Source organism: Mastomys coucha, unplaced genomic scaffold (genome assembly GCF_008632895.1).
Source record: "Mastomys coucha isolate ucsf_1 unplaced genomic scaffold, UCSF_Mcou_1 pScaffold13, whole genome shotgun sequence".
Taxonomy (NCBI): domain Eukaryota; kingdom Metazoa; phylum Chordata; class Mammalia; order Rodentia; family Muridae; genus Mastomys; species Mastomys coucha.
In genome coordinates, this window is record NW_022196895.1 from 54669410 (window position 1) to 54686935 (window position 17526).

The 17526-nt window shown below is 42.0% G+C and overlaps 1 protein-coding gene and 1 long non-coding RNA gene across 11 annotated transcripts in view; one reads left to right on the top strand and one right to left on the bottom strand.

Moving 5' to 3' along the window:
• The window catches only part of Adamts19 (ADAM metallopeptidase with thrombospondin type 1 motif 19), a 187349-nt gene that overhangs the window by 961 nt on the left and 168862 nt on the right, over nucleotides 1-17526 (top strand). For both annotated transcript variants that reach the window (XM_031365741.1, XM_031365742.1), the window contains exon 2: nucleotides 410-1059. In XM_031365741.1, coding sequence (XP_031221601.1) covers nucleotides 410-1059 — 650 coding nt within the window. The remainder of the gene's footprint in view (nucleotides 1-409; nucleotides 1060-17526) is intronic.
• LOC116087199 overlaps nucleotides 224-17526 on the bottom strand; it is a 25296-nt gene continuing 7993 nt past the window's right edge. The window contains exons 2-11 of one of the 9 annotated variants that reach the window (XR_004117312.1): nucleotides 13303-13358; nucleotides 12340-12431; nucleotides 11148-11389; nucleotides 9107-9200; nucleotides 8465-8643; nucleotides 5337-5426; nucleotides 4220-4352; nucleotides 1933-2096; nucleotides 862-1043; nucleotides 224-661 (exon numbers count right to left, since the gene is read on the bottom strand). This is a non-coding gene — a long non-coding RNA (uncharacterized LOC116087199). Of the gene's footprint in view, nucleotides 662-861; nucleotides 1044-1932; nucleotides 2097-3108; nucleotides 3384-4219; nucleotides 4353-5336; nucleotides 5427-8464; nucleotides 8644-9106; nucleotides 9201-11147; nucleotides 11390-12339; nucleotides 12432-13302; nucleotides 13359-17526 lie in introns of those variants that run through there. The other 8 variants (XR_004117305.1, XR_004117304.1, XR_004117311.1 and 5 more) reach the window with 8 other exon arrangements.

Here is a 17526-nt window from a genome sequence, read left to right on the forward strand (position 1 = left end):
GGGGGGGGGGGGGGAATGAACAGGTCAGGATCATTGAGCGAAGCTCACTTCTCTTGGCCTTCTTTTAGCATCTGTGAAAAGATCCACCACCACCCCCCTCACCGCAAGTAAATGTTTCAAAGCTGTGTTTACAGTACCTGGAAGGAAAACTGGGAGGCGTGCCATGTGTTACTTTTGAGATTATGCCGGAGTTCTCACCGGTTTCAGTTAGTGTATGCTAAACTATCATCACTACACGCTTTTATTTTGAAAATGCCAAGGTCTGTAAGACTTCTTGGCTTGCAGGAGTTTCAGGAGCTAGACGGGTGGTCTCGCTTTCGTGCAAGCGCCTGCTGTCTGTATGGACCTTGTGCCTGGTTGCTTGCTTGAGTGGCACTTTAAACCCCGCACCTATCTGCTTCATCCTCAGGGCTGCAGCTCACCCCGGACCTCGAGGAATGGGAAGTCGTGTTTCCTGCACTCTGGCGCCGGGAGTCGCTGAACGCCACGGGCCTCAGCGGGGGCAGCGCAGAGCCGGGATCCGGGCGCAGCGCTGGGGGCGGCGGCCGGGGGCAGGCTTCAGGCAGCTCGCGTGAGGTGCGCTCGGTGGCCAGGGCACCCCTGGAAGAAGCCGCCGGAGGCCAATCTGAGCCCTGGTTCGCGTCTCCTCTGCAGCCAGGTGCTGAGGACGAAGAGGAACTCGAATCTCAGGAGCAGCCTCGGGGATCCAGCGGAGATACCGCCCTGTCCTCTGGAGCCCCGGCCTCGTGGCAGCCTCCGCTGCCCCCGCAGCTGTCCTCGTCCCCGCCCCCTGCCCAGCAAGAGGAACCCAACACGGAGGAGGTGCTGTTGAGGATCCCGGCCCTCTCCCGGGACCTGTACCTGCTGCTCCGGAGAGATGGCCGCTTCCTGGCGCAGCGCTTCGCAGTGGAGCAGTGGCCCAAACCAGGTCCCGACCCCACCGGGGCAACGGCTGACCCACGCCCTCCCGTGCCGCCAGACGCCTCCTGCTTTTACACCGGGACAGTGCTGCGCCATCCTGACTCTCTGGCTTCTTTCAGCACCTGTGGAGGTGGCCTGGTAAGCATCCTGCTTCCCCAGCTCTCCCTTCCATCCTGTATTTAACGCATTGGGCTGATTTGCATGCACTTCCTCCTCCATTCTTTCTAGTATTTCTCTGAACTTTGACACCTTACCACTAAAGAAACTACTAAAGAAACACCTCACCTCCAGGGCAGTCCAGTGAACTAGACAAAAGTCTTACTGCATAGAAGGAGTTTTCAAGCAAACTGTAAACTTTTTTGGCCTTTCGCCTTTCTATTTCTTGCCAGTGGTTCAGCTTCTGTCGGATCTCTTGAGTTTCTAAAGCAGGCTCACCATATGATGTCTTTGAGCAGTTTGAAGTCAATGGATCCGCTCCATGTTGAATCCTTTCTATACTTGCCCCCCACTCTCAGTTCATCATCTCTCGTTTTACAGGTTTGATGTTGTTGTTTGTTTGTTTTTAATGTTCTACTGCAAAATGGTCAGAACCGTTCTCTGAGAATTATATTCTGACTGGTGTTTGGAATCTATACATATTCAGAACACATTCTAGACAAGCCCAGTGCAAAGGTGATCGATCAATCTAAAACTGCTGACCATTGGCCACAGGGCAATTCTGCAATCCCACCAGCAGAGGGCTTTGGTTTAACAACTCCCTCTGCCCCCTTTTTTTCCCTTCAAGCTATTTGACAATATTCCCCTTTCCTCTCTAGACTCCATGTTGGAAAGTATCAAGATGGAATATTTTCTTTAAGTCCCTGTTGGGAAAGTCAAAGCCACTCTCTCTACCCACGTCTACCATTTGACCTTTCTCCTTATCTTGACCTCATTGGATTCCTAATTCAGCCTTTACTGTGTGTGTGGGGTGGTGGTGGTGGTGGATATAAACATATTGATGAAAAAATTTACCGTTTTAATGCATCTTGTATGTTCAGTTCAGTGGCAGTAACTGTACTTATCTTGATTTTTCACCATAATAACCCCTTTAATATTAGTATAAGGCAGAACTCATCTTGAAAATCATCCTGTGAGTTGTGGCTCCCTTGTTGCTCTTCCGAGGGAGCTGTTGATGGCTGTAGGAACAAGTTTCAAAGCAACCAGATGCCATGGATGAAAATCCCAACAGCAACGAATGACAGTCAAAACCACCCAAAGCCATGGAGTGTGTGTGGGGGGGAGGGAGGGAGGGAGAGAGGAAGAAAGGGAGGGAAGGAGGGAGGAGAGAAAGAGAGAGAGAGAGAGAGAGAGAGAGAGAGAGAGAGAGAGAGAGAGAGAGAGAGAGAGAGAGAGAGAGAGAGAGAATAAACAAAACAAGGCTGGAAACTTTTACCTCTGTCTCCGAAGGTCTCACCATTGAATGTTGTGAACTGTTGGACAGGCTATATTTTACCAGACGGGGAACATTCAAATATGGGCATTTTAGGCATGACTGAGAAGGTGGCTTGGAAAAATGACATGAAAGGCTTTGAAAATGTTTTCTGTGGAACTGATACTTGAACACCTCAGCAGGGTAAATATTTTGTGGGGGTTTCATTGTCTGCTAGCCTTCGGCTGGGGATTAAATAATTACATATAGAGTGTTCCCAGTGTGGTAAGAGCAGTAGGGGACAAAGCATTTCACTGTATTGAGACTTGGGCTGTGGGTCAGATTTTCCAAATGAGCTATGCCCTCTCACCATACTTACGGGAGCAAAGTCAGAACCATGAGTAGGTTTTTCATGGGCTGAATAGGAGTTTGAAATTCCTCCCTGTTTATCATGTTGGAATTTTGCTCACTTTTCCTACTAGCCACACAAGTATATACTCTGAACTGGGAAGTCTTTGTTATTGAAAAGAGCTGATGTTGCCAGCAATACAGTATAGCAGTCAGACTTTGAGTAAAAATGTAGGCAAATAACCAAGGGTAGGTTTGTTACTCCAACTGCTATGCTGCCCCCCCTCCCTCATGAGCTCCTGGATTGGGGAGGAGGATAATTTGTGATCTTGACTCTCTACCATTGGCTTCCTCCCGGATTACAAGATCCTTACCTCTCTTATGTGGGGGATGAAATTCTTAAATGATTGAATTAAGATCTGAATGGTCAGCTTTCTGGATATTAAATGTACTCTCGTTCTGTGTTAAGGGCTAGAATAACCTGCCTTCAGAGGTGTTGCATTCAAATGGAGATGACATAAGGAGTCAAAAGTCACAACAGGGTTTCAAATTCCTTGCCCAAGGTAAAAGCTCAGTAAGGAAGTTGGAGCCAGCTTTCCAATGTCCAGAAATTTAACTGGGATCCTAAGAATGGGGAGATATTCTTCAGCCACCTAATGGCCAGGGAGTACTTCAGGAAGAGACTGAGGAAAAGTATTGGCAGAGCCTGGAGAGGAAATGAACAAAACAAACCTTTGTATCTATAAATAGAAGAGCTTGAAACAGCCATTGAGATTAGACCTCCAAAGTGTCATCTACTTGAGTATGGGCCTTGCCTGGCTAACTTGAGGGGTTTAGACTACATTACTGCTCGTCCTGTGGCACTTATGGGAGACAACCCATCATGCAGAAGGTGGGTTATCTTCACTCGGGCAGCCTTCAGTTTGTAACAAGCATTGTTCTCCAGGAGGCATTCTTCCTGTGAGCTGCTTAGAGACAGGCAAACTCACCAGGTGTTCAGGTGTTCCCAGCTCCATAACAAGCTTGAACCGTTAGCTACTACTCAACCATAGGCCAGAATTACCTTCTCGATTCTTACATAGTTTACAGGATTTAAAAACTAGGATAAAAGGAAAAAGTATTATCAGTTGCCCAGTGCTGTAAGAAATTTATGAAATTGGGTGTTTATGAACCAGATCCAAATCCAATCTGGATTATGAAAATACTCACGACTGGTTATTTTGGATAGAGAGCTAAATGCTACCTCATCAAAATATCCCGTCTTCCTGACTATCCATTTCCCCTTATAAGTGCTCACATTAGACTTGTGTATCTAGAAACTCATTTACAGATGAACTGTTAAGTTTTCTCCTCCCCTGAGAGCCTAGTTTGGAATGAGAACCTTCCCTTACCTATTTATTAGATTAGCTGGACCACCCAATACCGTAGCACGGATCAGTCAGACCTCTGTTCAAGGAATCCTGTACCTAAAGCGCTCTATAGGTAGAGAAGCAGAAGAAGAGGAGGCAGCATTGGTGTTTCGCAGGGAGTGCTCATTCTTACCTGCTAATCACTGGAAGTGTGATGGTCCTGCTCTGACTGACTAAGGAGGAGGTGTGATGGTCCTGCTTGATGCACTGAGTGCTGGGATTGGCTGCTTTGTTTTCACTTCCAACACATTTCGAGAGGATTGGTTCTTTAATAGGCATCAACAAACAAAGCAACAAAAACCCATACCATTGAATAAATAATAATAATAATAATAATAATAATAATAATAATAATAATATAGTGAATATAGCATATTACATCATAGTCTTTAAAATCTAAAATAGATAAAAGTAAGAAGTTCTTCAAAACAGTACAACAATTATGTTAGCCTGAAATGGGCATCATAGTATTACTGTTTTTACAGCCTGCCTCCCTCCCAGTCACCCTCTCCCATAATCCTCTCCCTCCCTTCCCCTTTTCTTCTGAGTGGGTGGGGGCCTCCTGGGTATTTCCCAACCCTAGCACTTCAAGCCTCTGCAACGCTAGGCATCAAGGAAGAGTTTTTAATGGAAGTAGTCATTTTGTAGTAGTCATCTGATACAGAGAATGGAACTTACTATAAGTAACCTTTTTTCTTTTTCATGTTCACTTTTCCTGTAATCAGGAATTCCATGCTGTGATAAATTTTGAACAGGTTAATATTTGGGGACCACTACTTTGGACAAGTCATCCTATCAGGGGCCATCGTGAGAGGAGATGTCAGGGCAGGGATGATGGAAGGAGAATGAATGACCAGTAGAGAGCAAACAGGCTACAAAATGTTGTGTGACTATCTTCCTGGGGAGAGGTGAACAAATGTCTCCTTACCCCAGAAAGGAAACTGAAATCAGACCGAAGCAGGGATACCACTAAAGTCTAGCTTTTGGAACCAATGAGATTTTTTTGGATATGGGTGAGAGGTTACTTATATAACTCAAAGCCAGCTGCAGTACAGAAGCCCACAACCAGAATGGATGCCAGCTCACAAAAGCTGGGAGCCTGGAACACACTGCCCAGTTTGTAAGCAGCTCACTGAGTCAGAGACTATTCTTCCCTGCAGTGCAGTTGGTCTGAGCCTGGCCTGTTCTCAGCTTCCAGACAGTTTAGCTTCTCTGAAAGTGTCTCAGCAGTGGGTGTTGTTTCTACATACTTGCGAGGGAGAAGCCTAGTGAGTGTGTTCAGTTTCAGGAACTTCCTGAAGCCACTCAAGTTGTTTACCTCTTGAACTTCTTCTGCTTTCCTGCAAGATAAAATGTCTCACTGTTGCTTAAGACAGGGGTTCTCAACCTGTGGGGGCAAGACCCCTTTGCATGTGTCTAACAACTCTTTCAACAACCCTTTCACAGGGGTCATCTAAAGCCTTCCTTCATATCAGATCTTTACATGATGATTCATAAAAGTATCAAAATTACAGTTATGAAGTTGCAGCATACATAATTTTACGGTTGGGAGGTCATATGTGCAAAGGATTGGTAAGTAATCCTATTGTGCAGTACTTGGAATTCTTTAAACCTTCATCAGGGGTCCCTTACATTACAAAAGGCAGAAAGTACAATAATTGCTGCTGCATGGAAGACTACAGGAATCTATACTGATCACCATGAGTTCCTTGCTTATATATAGATCTGTGTCTTAGACTTGAGACAATTCCATCATGGGTCAGATATTCAAAAGGAAATTTACATTTACTTATCTAATATTTACTTTCTTAAGGTTTACTAACTGAATCATAAACAGCAAATTAAAGATCGTATTTTATTTTATTTTACGTGTACGGGTGTTTATGTATATGCCTGTGCACCACATGTATGCCGGGTGCCCTGGGAAGTCAGAAGAGGTTGCCTACATCTCTGGAACTGGAAATGTGGACAGTTATGAGCCACTGTGAAGGTGCTGGGATGTGAACTCAGGACCTCTGCAAAATATACTTATGATTGTAAATGCTGAACCATCTCTCCAGTCCCACAAGCATGTTTTAAAAATTCTATAGAAGTCTTAAATTACTTGTAAAGCAATATTAAACAGTGCATTTAGAGGGGATTTTTTCATTTAATAGTAATTATAACACTCCAGATAGTTTATGGTGTTTCTAGTTCAATAAATAAGTGATAGGAAAAGGGGTCTTCCTGTTGGGAAGTTGGTTAATTTAGGGAAGTAATTCATTTGTGTTTACAAATGATGAGATGAATAGCAATCCCTTTAGGTTTATAATCTGGGGAGGCTTTCAGGTTCCCTCGAGAAATGAAGAACACAATTTAATGCAGAGTTCAGTGTGCAGCTCCAATTAGCACATTGCTATGTCCTTCTCATCTTTAGTCTGATGCCAAATCCTGGACTGAGAGAAGTGACAAAGTGGGAGCTTAGCCAATCCGAGCTACATAGACACTTTTATAGAGTGACCACGTGTCAGTGTTGGAAAGCCCCTGGGGATTGAATAGTTGAGTACTCATTTGTCCAGGAAGAGGGACTTGATTTCATATCACAGTTAGTGTGCAAATGTCTATACTAAATCAACTCTTCATACTTAACTCATATGCTGTGAAAAATGGTGCTGAACCTAGGCTAAGAGAGGAGAGAGAGGGGGAGAGAGGGAGAGGGAGAGAGAGAGAGAGAGAGAGAGAGAGAGAGAGAGAGAGAGAGAGAGAGAGAGAGAGAGAGAGAGAGAGAGAGAGAGAGAAAGAGAGAGACAGAGAAAGAGAGAGACAGAGAGACAGAGAGACAGAGAGAGAGAGAGAGGAGAGAGAATATGAATCATTAAAGTCATATTAAGAGGGCTGAAATAAAGTCATACTGCCCCAGATTCCTTTTTAGCTCCATTGCCTCAATCTGGCATAACTAAAGATGTAACCTTTTATATAGCAGTCCTACATCATCATGCCTTTAACCAGATTTCTTGGATATCTCCGTGCCTTATATGTTAACATGTAGTGCATAGACATCGACATTAGAATCCTGGAGAAAGGGTAAGTAAGGAGTTGGTGAGATAAAGATGTTGAGTTCTCACTAAAACTAAAACTTTTTTTTTTCTTCGAACATTTAATTTAAAACAGGCACAAGTGCAAACAAGTCACAAAAATTTCTAGGGAAGGATGCTTTGGGTTTTTTTTTTTTAAACTCTGACCCTAAAAAAAAAAAAAAAAAAAAACATCTTGCAATTTCTTTGCCCTAATGCAGGTCATCAGGGTGTAGAGGAGTCTAAAACTGTTATCTGGATAGGGTCCAGACACTGGTGTTCTTCCTTGGCATTCCCTGTCTCACAATAGCCAGGAAGATGGGAAGGGAGGGAAGTCAAGGAGGCAGGTAAGCATCCGCAGGGCAGCTGGGGCAGCAGGCTCGCATGAGGAGGTGCCCATCCCTTGGCAGGAGGGACCCCCTCCAGGAGGTGGTTCACCTTTCTGTCCCAGCTTGAAGAGGAGGGATCCCTGATCTGGCTACTGAGAACTTGCTGACAGGTAAAACAAAGTTTATTTCCTTACTATTTCTGCCTCAGTATGGGAGTAACTCAGAGACTTCGAGGGCCCCCAGCATGTGTTAGACTTGACACACACACACACACACACACACACACACACACACACACACCCCTTTACCGGTTAGGTAATGACATGAGACTTGAAAGGCAGAAAGCCAGGTCCAAAAAGCAGGTTCCTTCAGAGTGGAGCTTGGTATAAAAGAGGTGGACAGCTCTTCTGAGGTTCTCTGTGGGTGACTGGAAGGACCTGGGTCATTGGGAGAACTTTACACACACACACACACACACACACAGAGAGAGAGAGAGAGAGAGAGAGAGAGAGAGAGAGAGAGAGAGAGAGAGAGAGACGGAGACAGAGAGAGACGGAGACAGAGAGAGACGGAGACAGAGAGAGAGGGAGAGAGGGAGAGAGGGAGAGAGGGAGAGAGGGAGAGAGGGAGAGAGAGATCCATACTGAACCTCAAGCATAAAGACTGTATTTGAAAACTAGAATGCAATTCTTTTTTTCCTCCCTTTTTTTGATTAGTTCCTTAAGAACTTCGTACAGTGTGTTTTTTATATTTACCTCTTCCCCCAATTCCTCCCAGGGCCACCCCCAGTTCACTGCTCTTCCAGTTTGTCTTCTTTCTACTTTGTCAACCCACAGAGTTCAATCTGTGTTGTCCACATATTCATGGATGTGTGGCCATGCACTGGACCTTAGTCAGCCCACCAGGAATCACATGTTAAAATAAGTGGACTCTCATTCTCCCATAAGGTATCAGTTGCTAGTAGCTCTTCATCTAGAAGTAGAACTTCATCCCCACCTCCTCTTTCACTGTGGGATTCTTGTCTGGCTTAAGATTGTTCAGGACACAGGCATGCTGTCACAACTGCCGTGAGTTCATTTGTGCAGCTGTCCTGCTGTGACAGCACTGGCTGGTTTTGTGTGCCAACTTGACACAAGCTGGAGCCTCCCTTGAGGATATGCGTCCATGAGATCCAGCTGTAAGGAATTTTCTCAATTAGTGATCAAGGGTGGGAGGGTGCATTGTGGGTGGTGCCATCCCTGGGCTGGTAGTCTTGGGTTCCATAAGAAAGCACACTGAATAAGCCAAGGGAAGCAAGCCAGTAAGTAACATCCCTCCATGGCCTCTGCATCAGCTCCTGCTTTCTAACCTGCATGAGTTACAGTCCTGACTTTGGTGAGGAACAGCAATGTGGAAGTATAAGCTGAATAAACCCTTTCCTCCCCAACTTGCTTCTTGGTCTTGATGTTTTGTGTAGGAATAGAAACCCTGACTAAAACAGCGACTGAAGAACACTCTTTCCCTATAGTCATCTGCTCCCTCTGGTGCTTTCCATCTGTCTTTTCCAATGGTTTCTGAGCCCAGCAAGGAGAGGATATGATACAGGTGCTCCATTTAGGGCTGAGCTCCCGACAGTCCTTAAAATTTCTGCATTCTTACCTGTTGTCGGTGCCTGTGTTAATCATTATCAACTGCAAACACAAGATCCTTTGATGAAGGTTGCTCTCAGATGAAGGTTGAGAGAGGCATTAATCTATGGGTATCACAATAAGTCATTAGGAGTTAGTTTAATACTATGTTCGTTTAGTAGAATATCAGTGGTATATTCTCCGCTAGGGCCCATTTACATGCCTTGCCACAAGTTTGTGGCCCTGATAACGGTGGCAGGCATGGGTTTCATATTGGGGAGGGAACATCACATACCATCAGAAAGTGCCTGGTTACTTCCTTGTACTACTGGGCCACTGGGTTGTCAGGGCAGTTATGATTGCAGCTTTCAGAGTTCATGGCAGTATGATTGATGACTACATGCCTGCTCTTGTACCGTGGATAGAATCTTCCAGCACTATGAGAGCAAGCCAGTAAGGATGGAGCTTCTAGGTCAATATGAGCTCGATTTCTCCTTGGTTTATGATTTATGTGTGTGTTATCTTCAGCATAAGCTCTTGCCTTCAAGTTCTAGAGGGTAACCATTGGTACAGCAATAGACTGTAGTATTTAGGGGTGTTTTATGCAAGCTGAAATCTGAGGACAGCCATTCTAGTGGCTCTGAGAAACCACGGAACTCAAGATCTTTAATGAGCATTTTACATCCACCAAATTTAAAAAGAAAATTCTGAAACCCTTGAGTTCACTCTTTTCTATAATTTCCTTTTTACAAAAATTATAATAACTGTTGATACACTCATTGTATGCCTTCTAACAGCCTCCCAGGAACCTACTCACATGTCACCAAGCTATTAATTTGAATTAGTGGAGGATTTTAGTGCCAGTATGCATATCTTTCTATTTTCTATTTTCCAGGTTAAAAAAAAAAAAGGAAAGAAAACAAAAGAAAAAAGGCACAAGCTAAAATGCAATTTGCATTTTATAAAATATCTTAAAAATAAGGTAAACTAGATTATTTTAAACCACAATAAAAATTTAACTGGTAATAAGGCAGATGGCTTATGCTAGCTTTTCTCTAGTCATTAAAAAGTAAAACTCATGAGAGATAAAATATGGAGCACACCTTCAGACTGACAGGGAAAACCTACCACCAAGTTAAGATACAACTAAATAAAGACTGGATCCATTGCTGCTCCATATTTTTAAATCACAAGTGAAGAGAAAATTACAAAATCCATGTGGGAAGCTATCTCAGCTGGAATGTCAGAGCGGTGTAAATAAGTTCAAGGGAACTCACTAGGACTTAAATGATAAAGTGTTTCAAACAAGAGATAGACTGCCAGATCTTATGTATTCACTCATATTCTGAACTTGATGTCAATAGTCATATTAAAATCACTAGAATTCCCAGCAGAAGCAATGAATATGTTAGGAAGAGTGACAAGGCAGATAATTCCATCGGCTAATAAAATGGTACATTTGATCTATCACCATTATAAATTGGGTTTGATGGGATAGATTAATAGCAAGTAAAATATAATACTTTTAGTTATAGAAACACCACATTTCTAGAAGTTATTTTAGTTCCCTCAAGTCAGAGGTTCAATTAGCTACTGACAGAGGAACATACTTAATTATAAGCATATCTGGCTTCCCTTCTATCCTTACAAAGAATGCAGAACTTCCAAATCGTGTCATATCAAAATAGGAAGCCTGAGTACTCTACTAAAAAATCATGTGGACACAGAGACAGCTTGGCATAATGTTTGAGTAATTTGTTGTAGAAATAACTGCCTTCTAAAAATTAAATTAGCTAGTGCCCAATCTATCTACTTAAAGATAATTCCTCATCTGAATAGATTGTCAATTGTAATTTCATGAGGTTGAAATAAGTGGTCTTATGTAGTAGCGTTTTAAAATTATTAAACTGATAATCTTAAGATCAAGTGCCCTCCATAGACCACTTTTCCAATCTGGTCTAATTATTTCTCATTAGTAAGATGCAGTCATAGATGCCAGGCTGACTCCGTCTGGAGCAATCGCTATGTAAAACAACAAATTGGAAATGATGCTATGAATGTTTTCTACTTACCATCCTTTACTGGAGTTAGGAATTACATACCACGAAGTTCAACAGTTGAGTTCAACAGACCATGAAGTGTACAACTGAGTAGTTTTTGGTACATTTACAGAATTGTATGACCCTAGTTGTACACTTTAGTTGAGTTTCGGAACATTTCCATTGATTCAGAGTGTTGTCACCTTTAGCAGTCCCTCTTTGTCTTCAGCCTCAGGGCAGTAGGAACCAGTCAAGTTTCTGTCCATATACCTTTCCTATAAATGAAATCACACAAGCTTAGTGTATACCTGGTTTCATCCAGTTATCATCATGTTTGTGGCCACATTTTACTTTCTCTTTCTCCTTTAACTTAAAAGAAATTAAGAGTCTATTTCTATGATCTGATTAATCATTATCAACATTTTTGGTGAGCAATATATGTACCCTTATTTTTATTTTCATTTTGTTTTAATCTGTTTGATTAGTATAAAATGACATTACTCCTCCTTCAAGCCTTTCCTCATCCCAGACTCCTCTTACTCTTCCTGAATATTCCACTTCTAATTGTCATTTCATCAACTGATGAGCATTTAGATTATTTCCATGTTTTGCTATTATGGTTATGCTAATATAAACATCTATGAATAGTTCTTTGTGAAGATACATATTTTTTATACTCCTAGTGTAGATATATTGAAATGGAATGACTGGATCATGTGATAAATGGTGTTTTGCCAAAACTTAAAGTTTTTGGCAAATTTAATCTTATCTTTTAAATTTTAGGATCGGAATTAAATCCTACTTTTTATCCTGTAAGCTTTATGTTCCATCTGCATTTCTGAGAGATAAGATAATATTAAACCTCTCATTGTAAGGGGAGCATTGAAGTAGTCAGAGGGAAGTCGAGAGACAGGAACACAAGTGTCGTTTGAAGATCATGTCAGCTAGTACAATGGTAGATTAAAGACATAGATTTGTGCACTGAAGATGTAGCTTAGCTGGCAGAGTACGTTCCTGGTATGCACAAGGCCCTAGGTTTGATCCCCTACAGTAGTGTATACTCAGCAGGTGGAAAATCATAAATAACGATGAGTCTCAGGGCAGCCTGAGCTACTTGAGTCTCAAACCAAATCAAAGCAAATTAAAATACATAAGATAGGAAGAGACAAAGGAGAGGGAGAGAGTTTAGGGTTTTGGCTTGATTCCCATGACTGATTATTTTTACCTTCAATTCTGCAGTTCCTTGTCCTTGTTAAGCCCCAAGGGTTTACATAATCTGTGTGAATTGAGAACATTATTCCTATGAGGGAGGTAGAGCTATGAAAAGAAGAAGAAAGAGAAAAGAGGAATTTGAGTCTGCTGACGCGTACCCAGGGTATGTTTTAAACGTGACGCTATGGAAACGCTCCTTCCCTCCTTTCCACTTGGATGCTTCGGGATAGCATGCTGACGTTTCCCTAGGGAACAACCTACCTCTGCCCATTAATGTGGTTGCCTCGTTAGCTCACCAGCCGTATTTTAGAAAGTGGTCTAAGAACTTGGCTGCTCCTGCCTTTGGCTGGGAAATCTCCACAATTTGAGTTCTTGGTGACACTGTGTTATGTGTTCGTGTTCTGAACCTATGAATAGCTCACCATAGGCTTGTAACAGAGTACACCAGTCTATCTTCGTCATTCATGATTAACTGGCTGCCTCATTCTTTCATCTCTGCCTCTAACTCTTCCTCCAGCAGAAACATATCAGGTATATATAACCCTCCCTGTTCCTGTCACCCTTGGAATTTGGAAAATACACATGATGCAATGTGGTTAGAACCATAATAACAGCATGGGCTTTTGAAAGTACACTAGAATGTACACAAAAATTTTGTCAGCGGTAGGATATATGCTTTATAGAAAACATATAACCTCAAAGATGAGCTTTTATGCTACGTCTACTTTTTAGTAACCTAATTATATTTCAAGGACTCTATGAAATGTTGCTATGTCAAGGAAGCTTTTTAAAAAAGAAATACTAACTTCAAAAATACTTTCTTAGTTCAAGTCAGGTTTTGAGATCCCGTTTGCTTCTTAACATTTTTAGGGTATCCTTCAAATTATGTTTTGGAAGGAATAGCACATTTAAATATATAAAACATAAATGTTTGTGAATCCGGACAGTGGCAGGTAACAGATTACGTGAGAAATACCTGCCAAGCAGGGAAAGCAGCAGATTCTTCCACCCGTCATGCACTCCTGAAGATACCTGGCCAAAGCAACCAGAAGAAAGCATTGAACTAGAGACTTGCTTACATTTCCTGAGAGTTAGTCTGCTATCACCGTAGCAGGAAGCAGGCAGGCATGGTGCTGGACAGGTAGCTAAGGGCTTTACACTTCGTTTTTTCCAGGACACAATACATCAGTTTGAATTTAATCTCTGATCATGTGATATTACCTTTTTTTCCCATTTGATATACATCATTTTAATAAGCATGACTTTTTAAATTATGCTATTTCTATACTAGAAGGAAAACTCTATCCCTAGAAGTATAACTACATCCAAGGAAACAGAGGAAATACCAGCAAAAACAAGGAGAGTGCACACACACACACACACACACACACACACACACAGACACAGACACACAGACACACACACACACACACACACACACACTCACACCCCTACATACAATGTCTGTTAGGTCCATTTCTCTGTTTAGTTTTTGTCTGGATGACATGGCAATTAGTGAGAGTGGGGTACTGAAGTCTCCCACTATTGATGGGTGGGGCTCAATATGTAATTTGAGCTTTAGCAATATTTCTTTTACAAGTGTGGGTAAAACACAAGCCTCTTGTGTTTGGAGCTTGGATGATGAGAAAAGAGGTATCATCTTGTCAGATGTCACCTTTGATGGGTTTGAAGTGTCCTTCACTGTCTCTTTTGATTAAGTTTGGTTGAAAGTCTACTTTACTAGATATTAGAATGGATACTCCAGCTTGCTTCTTGGGTCCAATTGCTTGGAAGACTTTTTTCCAGCACTTTACTCTGAGAGCTTTACGTCTTAATTTGCAGGAAGCAGGGGCACGGCCCCCAAGGCATGGGCTTTTGAAACTTCAAAGCCAACCTCCAGAGACATACTGTAGTTAATCAACTGGTGACTAAGCATGCCAATATGTCCCCTATGGGGTTCATTCTCATTCAGACTACCACACAAAATGTGACATGAGCAGTGCCTTCCTTGTTTACTTTCTAAACACTATGAAGAAAAATTGACAAATGGAGATGATGGTGTTTCTATTTACATTGATTTTTAAAGAAAACAAAAATCAAGAGATTTAACAAATAGTATATAATTGAAGACTCTTGTGATCAATTGTGTTCAAGAGTATATCATACTAATACTATTACACAATACAAGCACTCATCACAAACATCCAGTAAGACACAATCTGCCATTCACTTCTATTGGTAAGGTATGGTAATATCTGGGGTAAGATTCAAAACTGTGCACGTGTGTTTTTCATTTTTCATGATTTGTGATTATAAACATGATTATATTAGAAAACATGGGACTCAATATTTATGTGCTATATCTACCCAATTTATCACCCAATTATATTTCAAGGACAATGAAATGTTCCTATATAAGGGAAATAGTTCATATTATTTTATCCGAAGTTGATACAGAAACTGACAAGTTGTAGATATAAGAGCAGAAATATATGTTGGAAATAAAATCTATCTTTTTCTTCTTTTACGCTTCTCTTGTGTTAGTATACTTGATATTTTAAGACAAGAAATTTTCACACAGCAGAGAGATCTATCTGAAGTCATGCCAGATATTGTTAAATATCTTTAGCACTTCTTTTTATGAGGAAACTCATTTATTCTCACTGTGTGTATGTTTAAGATGTGTGAGATGTGTGTGCGCTGTATTAAGGGGTCACAGCATTAGGAAAGCTGAGACCACTGACCTCCTGGGAAAAGCTGTAGCAGTAAATCCAATCCATTCTTAGCAGTTTCTGACTTGATAACCTCGCCTCCCCAACTCCCCCGCTCCCAAATAAACCTGAAGAGTGTCCTCCACAGCATCCTGTCCTGATCCTGTGGCCAGAGGGTGGTCTGGAGAAAAACTAAGCTCACAGTCTCTCCCTTCCTTAACCTGGAGCTAGACAATGCAATTAGTTGACGTGATCTCAGGAAATCCTAGTTTATTTAGCACACGCTACATGTTTTCTTACAGATTTCTCTGAAATATGGGGAAATATTTATTGTGAAGTAGTAAAATAAATTATAAGTAAGAATATAAAGAATCTCAATCTGAAAATTCTCTCAAGTCCCCTCATCCAGCCATTTGCTGTCATGGAGCACCTTCCTGAAGAGTTACTCACAAGACGCCCCTGAGCGAGCTGCAGCAGAATCTGGTCTGGCTCTTGTGGCCCTTGTCCTAAAGCCCTTGAGTTTCAGGATTTGAATAGCATTCTGTTGGATTTTGAGATTCAGAGGAAAGAAGAGTGGGTCTCCTATCTGCATTGCTCTGGATAGAGGGTATGTTCACAGGATGAATTTCTTAATGTCAAAATTACCTAAAATTAAAGTACTAAAATTAATAGTTGCAATTCAGTTATTTGAATTAATGATGTATATTACTGTTCATTGTGTCATGTCTTTCTTCTTCCCAAATCTCAGATGAGTGCTCTGACTACTTGCTATGATGATGATAGAAGGAAGATCTGTAATGACTGAGGGTCAGTCACTGAGTCTCCATGACACCCCACCCCCTCCACCCCCCTCCCCCGGCTCCAGTTCCCTCAGCATCCCTGCTACCATCTCCCAGGTGTTTCTTATTTACATCTCTGGAGGTCACCTTGTTTCCACACTCTGACCCATGCACACTTATCTTTAATTATTCTTTATTGAGATTGTTCTAAGTTATAAGGAAGCCCCTCTCCTTACAATAGTTTTAATAGGTAGAGGCATGGGTAAATAACATTTACTGTGTTTATATAATTATAACTTTGCATATGTATTAAATTACATCACAATGGTGTATGTATGGTGAATGCTGGGAAGTATTGTCCTATGACTGGAAGATGTCCTATACACCTAGGTCTATTCACCTAGATGCCCATTTAGGACAGGCAGAATATATCCAGATGTTGCCACCTTTTCTCATTTCTTCTAGTTAGTCTATTCTCTTTCTCTCCCTCCCTCTTTCCCTCTCTGCCCCTCGCTTCCCCTCTTTCTCTCTCCCTCCTTCCCTTCCTCTGTTCCTTTCCCTCTTTCCCTTCCTCCATCCCGCCTTCCCCCCTCTGTTGGTGTGTGTGTCTCTGTGTGTGTCTGTGTCTGTATGCTTGTGCCCAGTTTCACACACTTGAGAATCACTGCTGTGGAGAAGGGCATAGCCTGTGGCATCAAGCCTCTTAGATGAAGATGCCCACATGCACAGCAAAACTCTCCCAGATGCTCTTCAGGGATGAAATGCTGACCGCTCTGTGTGCATTTGTTCTTGGCAGTGGCTGTGAAGAAAGACCTGTATTCTAGGCTGTTAATTCAGTGCCAATTTACCCAGTTACAAGAGACAATATAGTTCTGTATAGTCCGCAGCTTTACCTGGAGTTTTGCACAGCTCCTTAAAGCATATCTCAGGAAATGGTAACTTTGAGGGAAGAGAGAACTCAGGCTGGCATTCCTGAAATGGTGCATTCTGTCAATCACCTAAAGATGGCAGCCCATCCTCCACAGTGACACCTTAGCTCTCCTTCACATGTGTCTTGGCCATTGTGGGTGTTAGTGCGCTTTTTATGGTCAACGTTCTTGATGCTTCTTTGCCTCAGCTTTAGTGTCTTCTGTGCATCACATGCTCATGACCTTTGCACATTTCCTCAGAGGTCTTTTAGTCATTCCATAAAAATATAGTGTTCTGTCACTGTAAAGCCTCAGAACTATGTGACAATGCGTAGGTTAATTCAGCAACACAGATTTCGTGAATGTTAAATTTCACCAAGTTTTTTTGCCTAAGGCCTTTATTTTCAAATGTGTGCATCATGTTGAAGCTCTCAGGGTACCCTTGGCAGCCAATTTCTCCCCCAAGTCTCCAGATGTAACCACTATTCTCAACATTGTAAACATATTTCCATTCATATTCTTATAATTTTGTTATGCATGTGCCTCCATAAAAGCCCAATATTGTTTTGTATTTTGAATGCATAACTGGAGTCATACTGTAGAAGTCTTTCTAGAACTTTCCTTTTTCAAGTCATAACATACAACACCAATTAAAACTGTCAAAACCCCTCCCAAATCCAAAGCAACAGCAGATAATGATGCTATATCCCTCACAGTTTTGCCCAGGTCTTCACATTCCACCAAATCCATGTATCCCCCTCCTCCTCCTCCTCCCCCTCCTCCTCCTCCTCCTCCTCTTCCT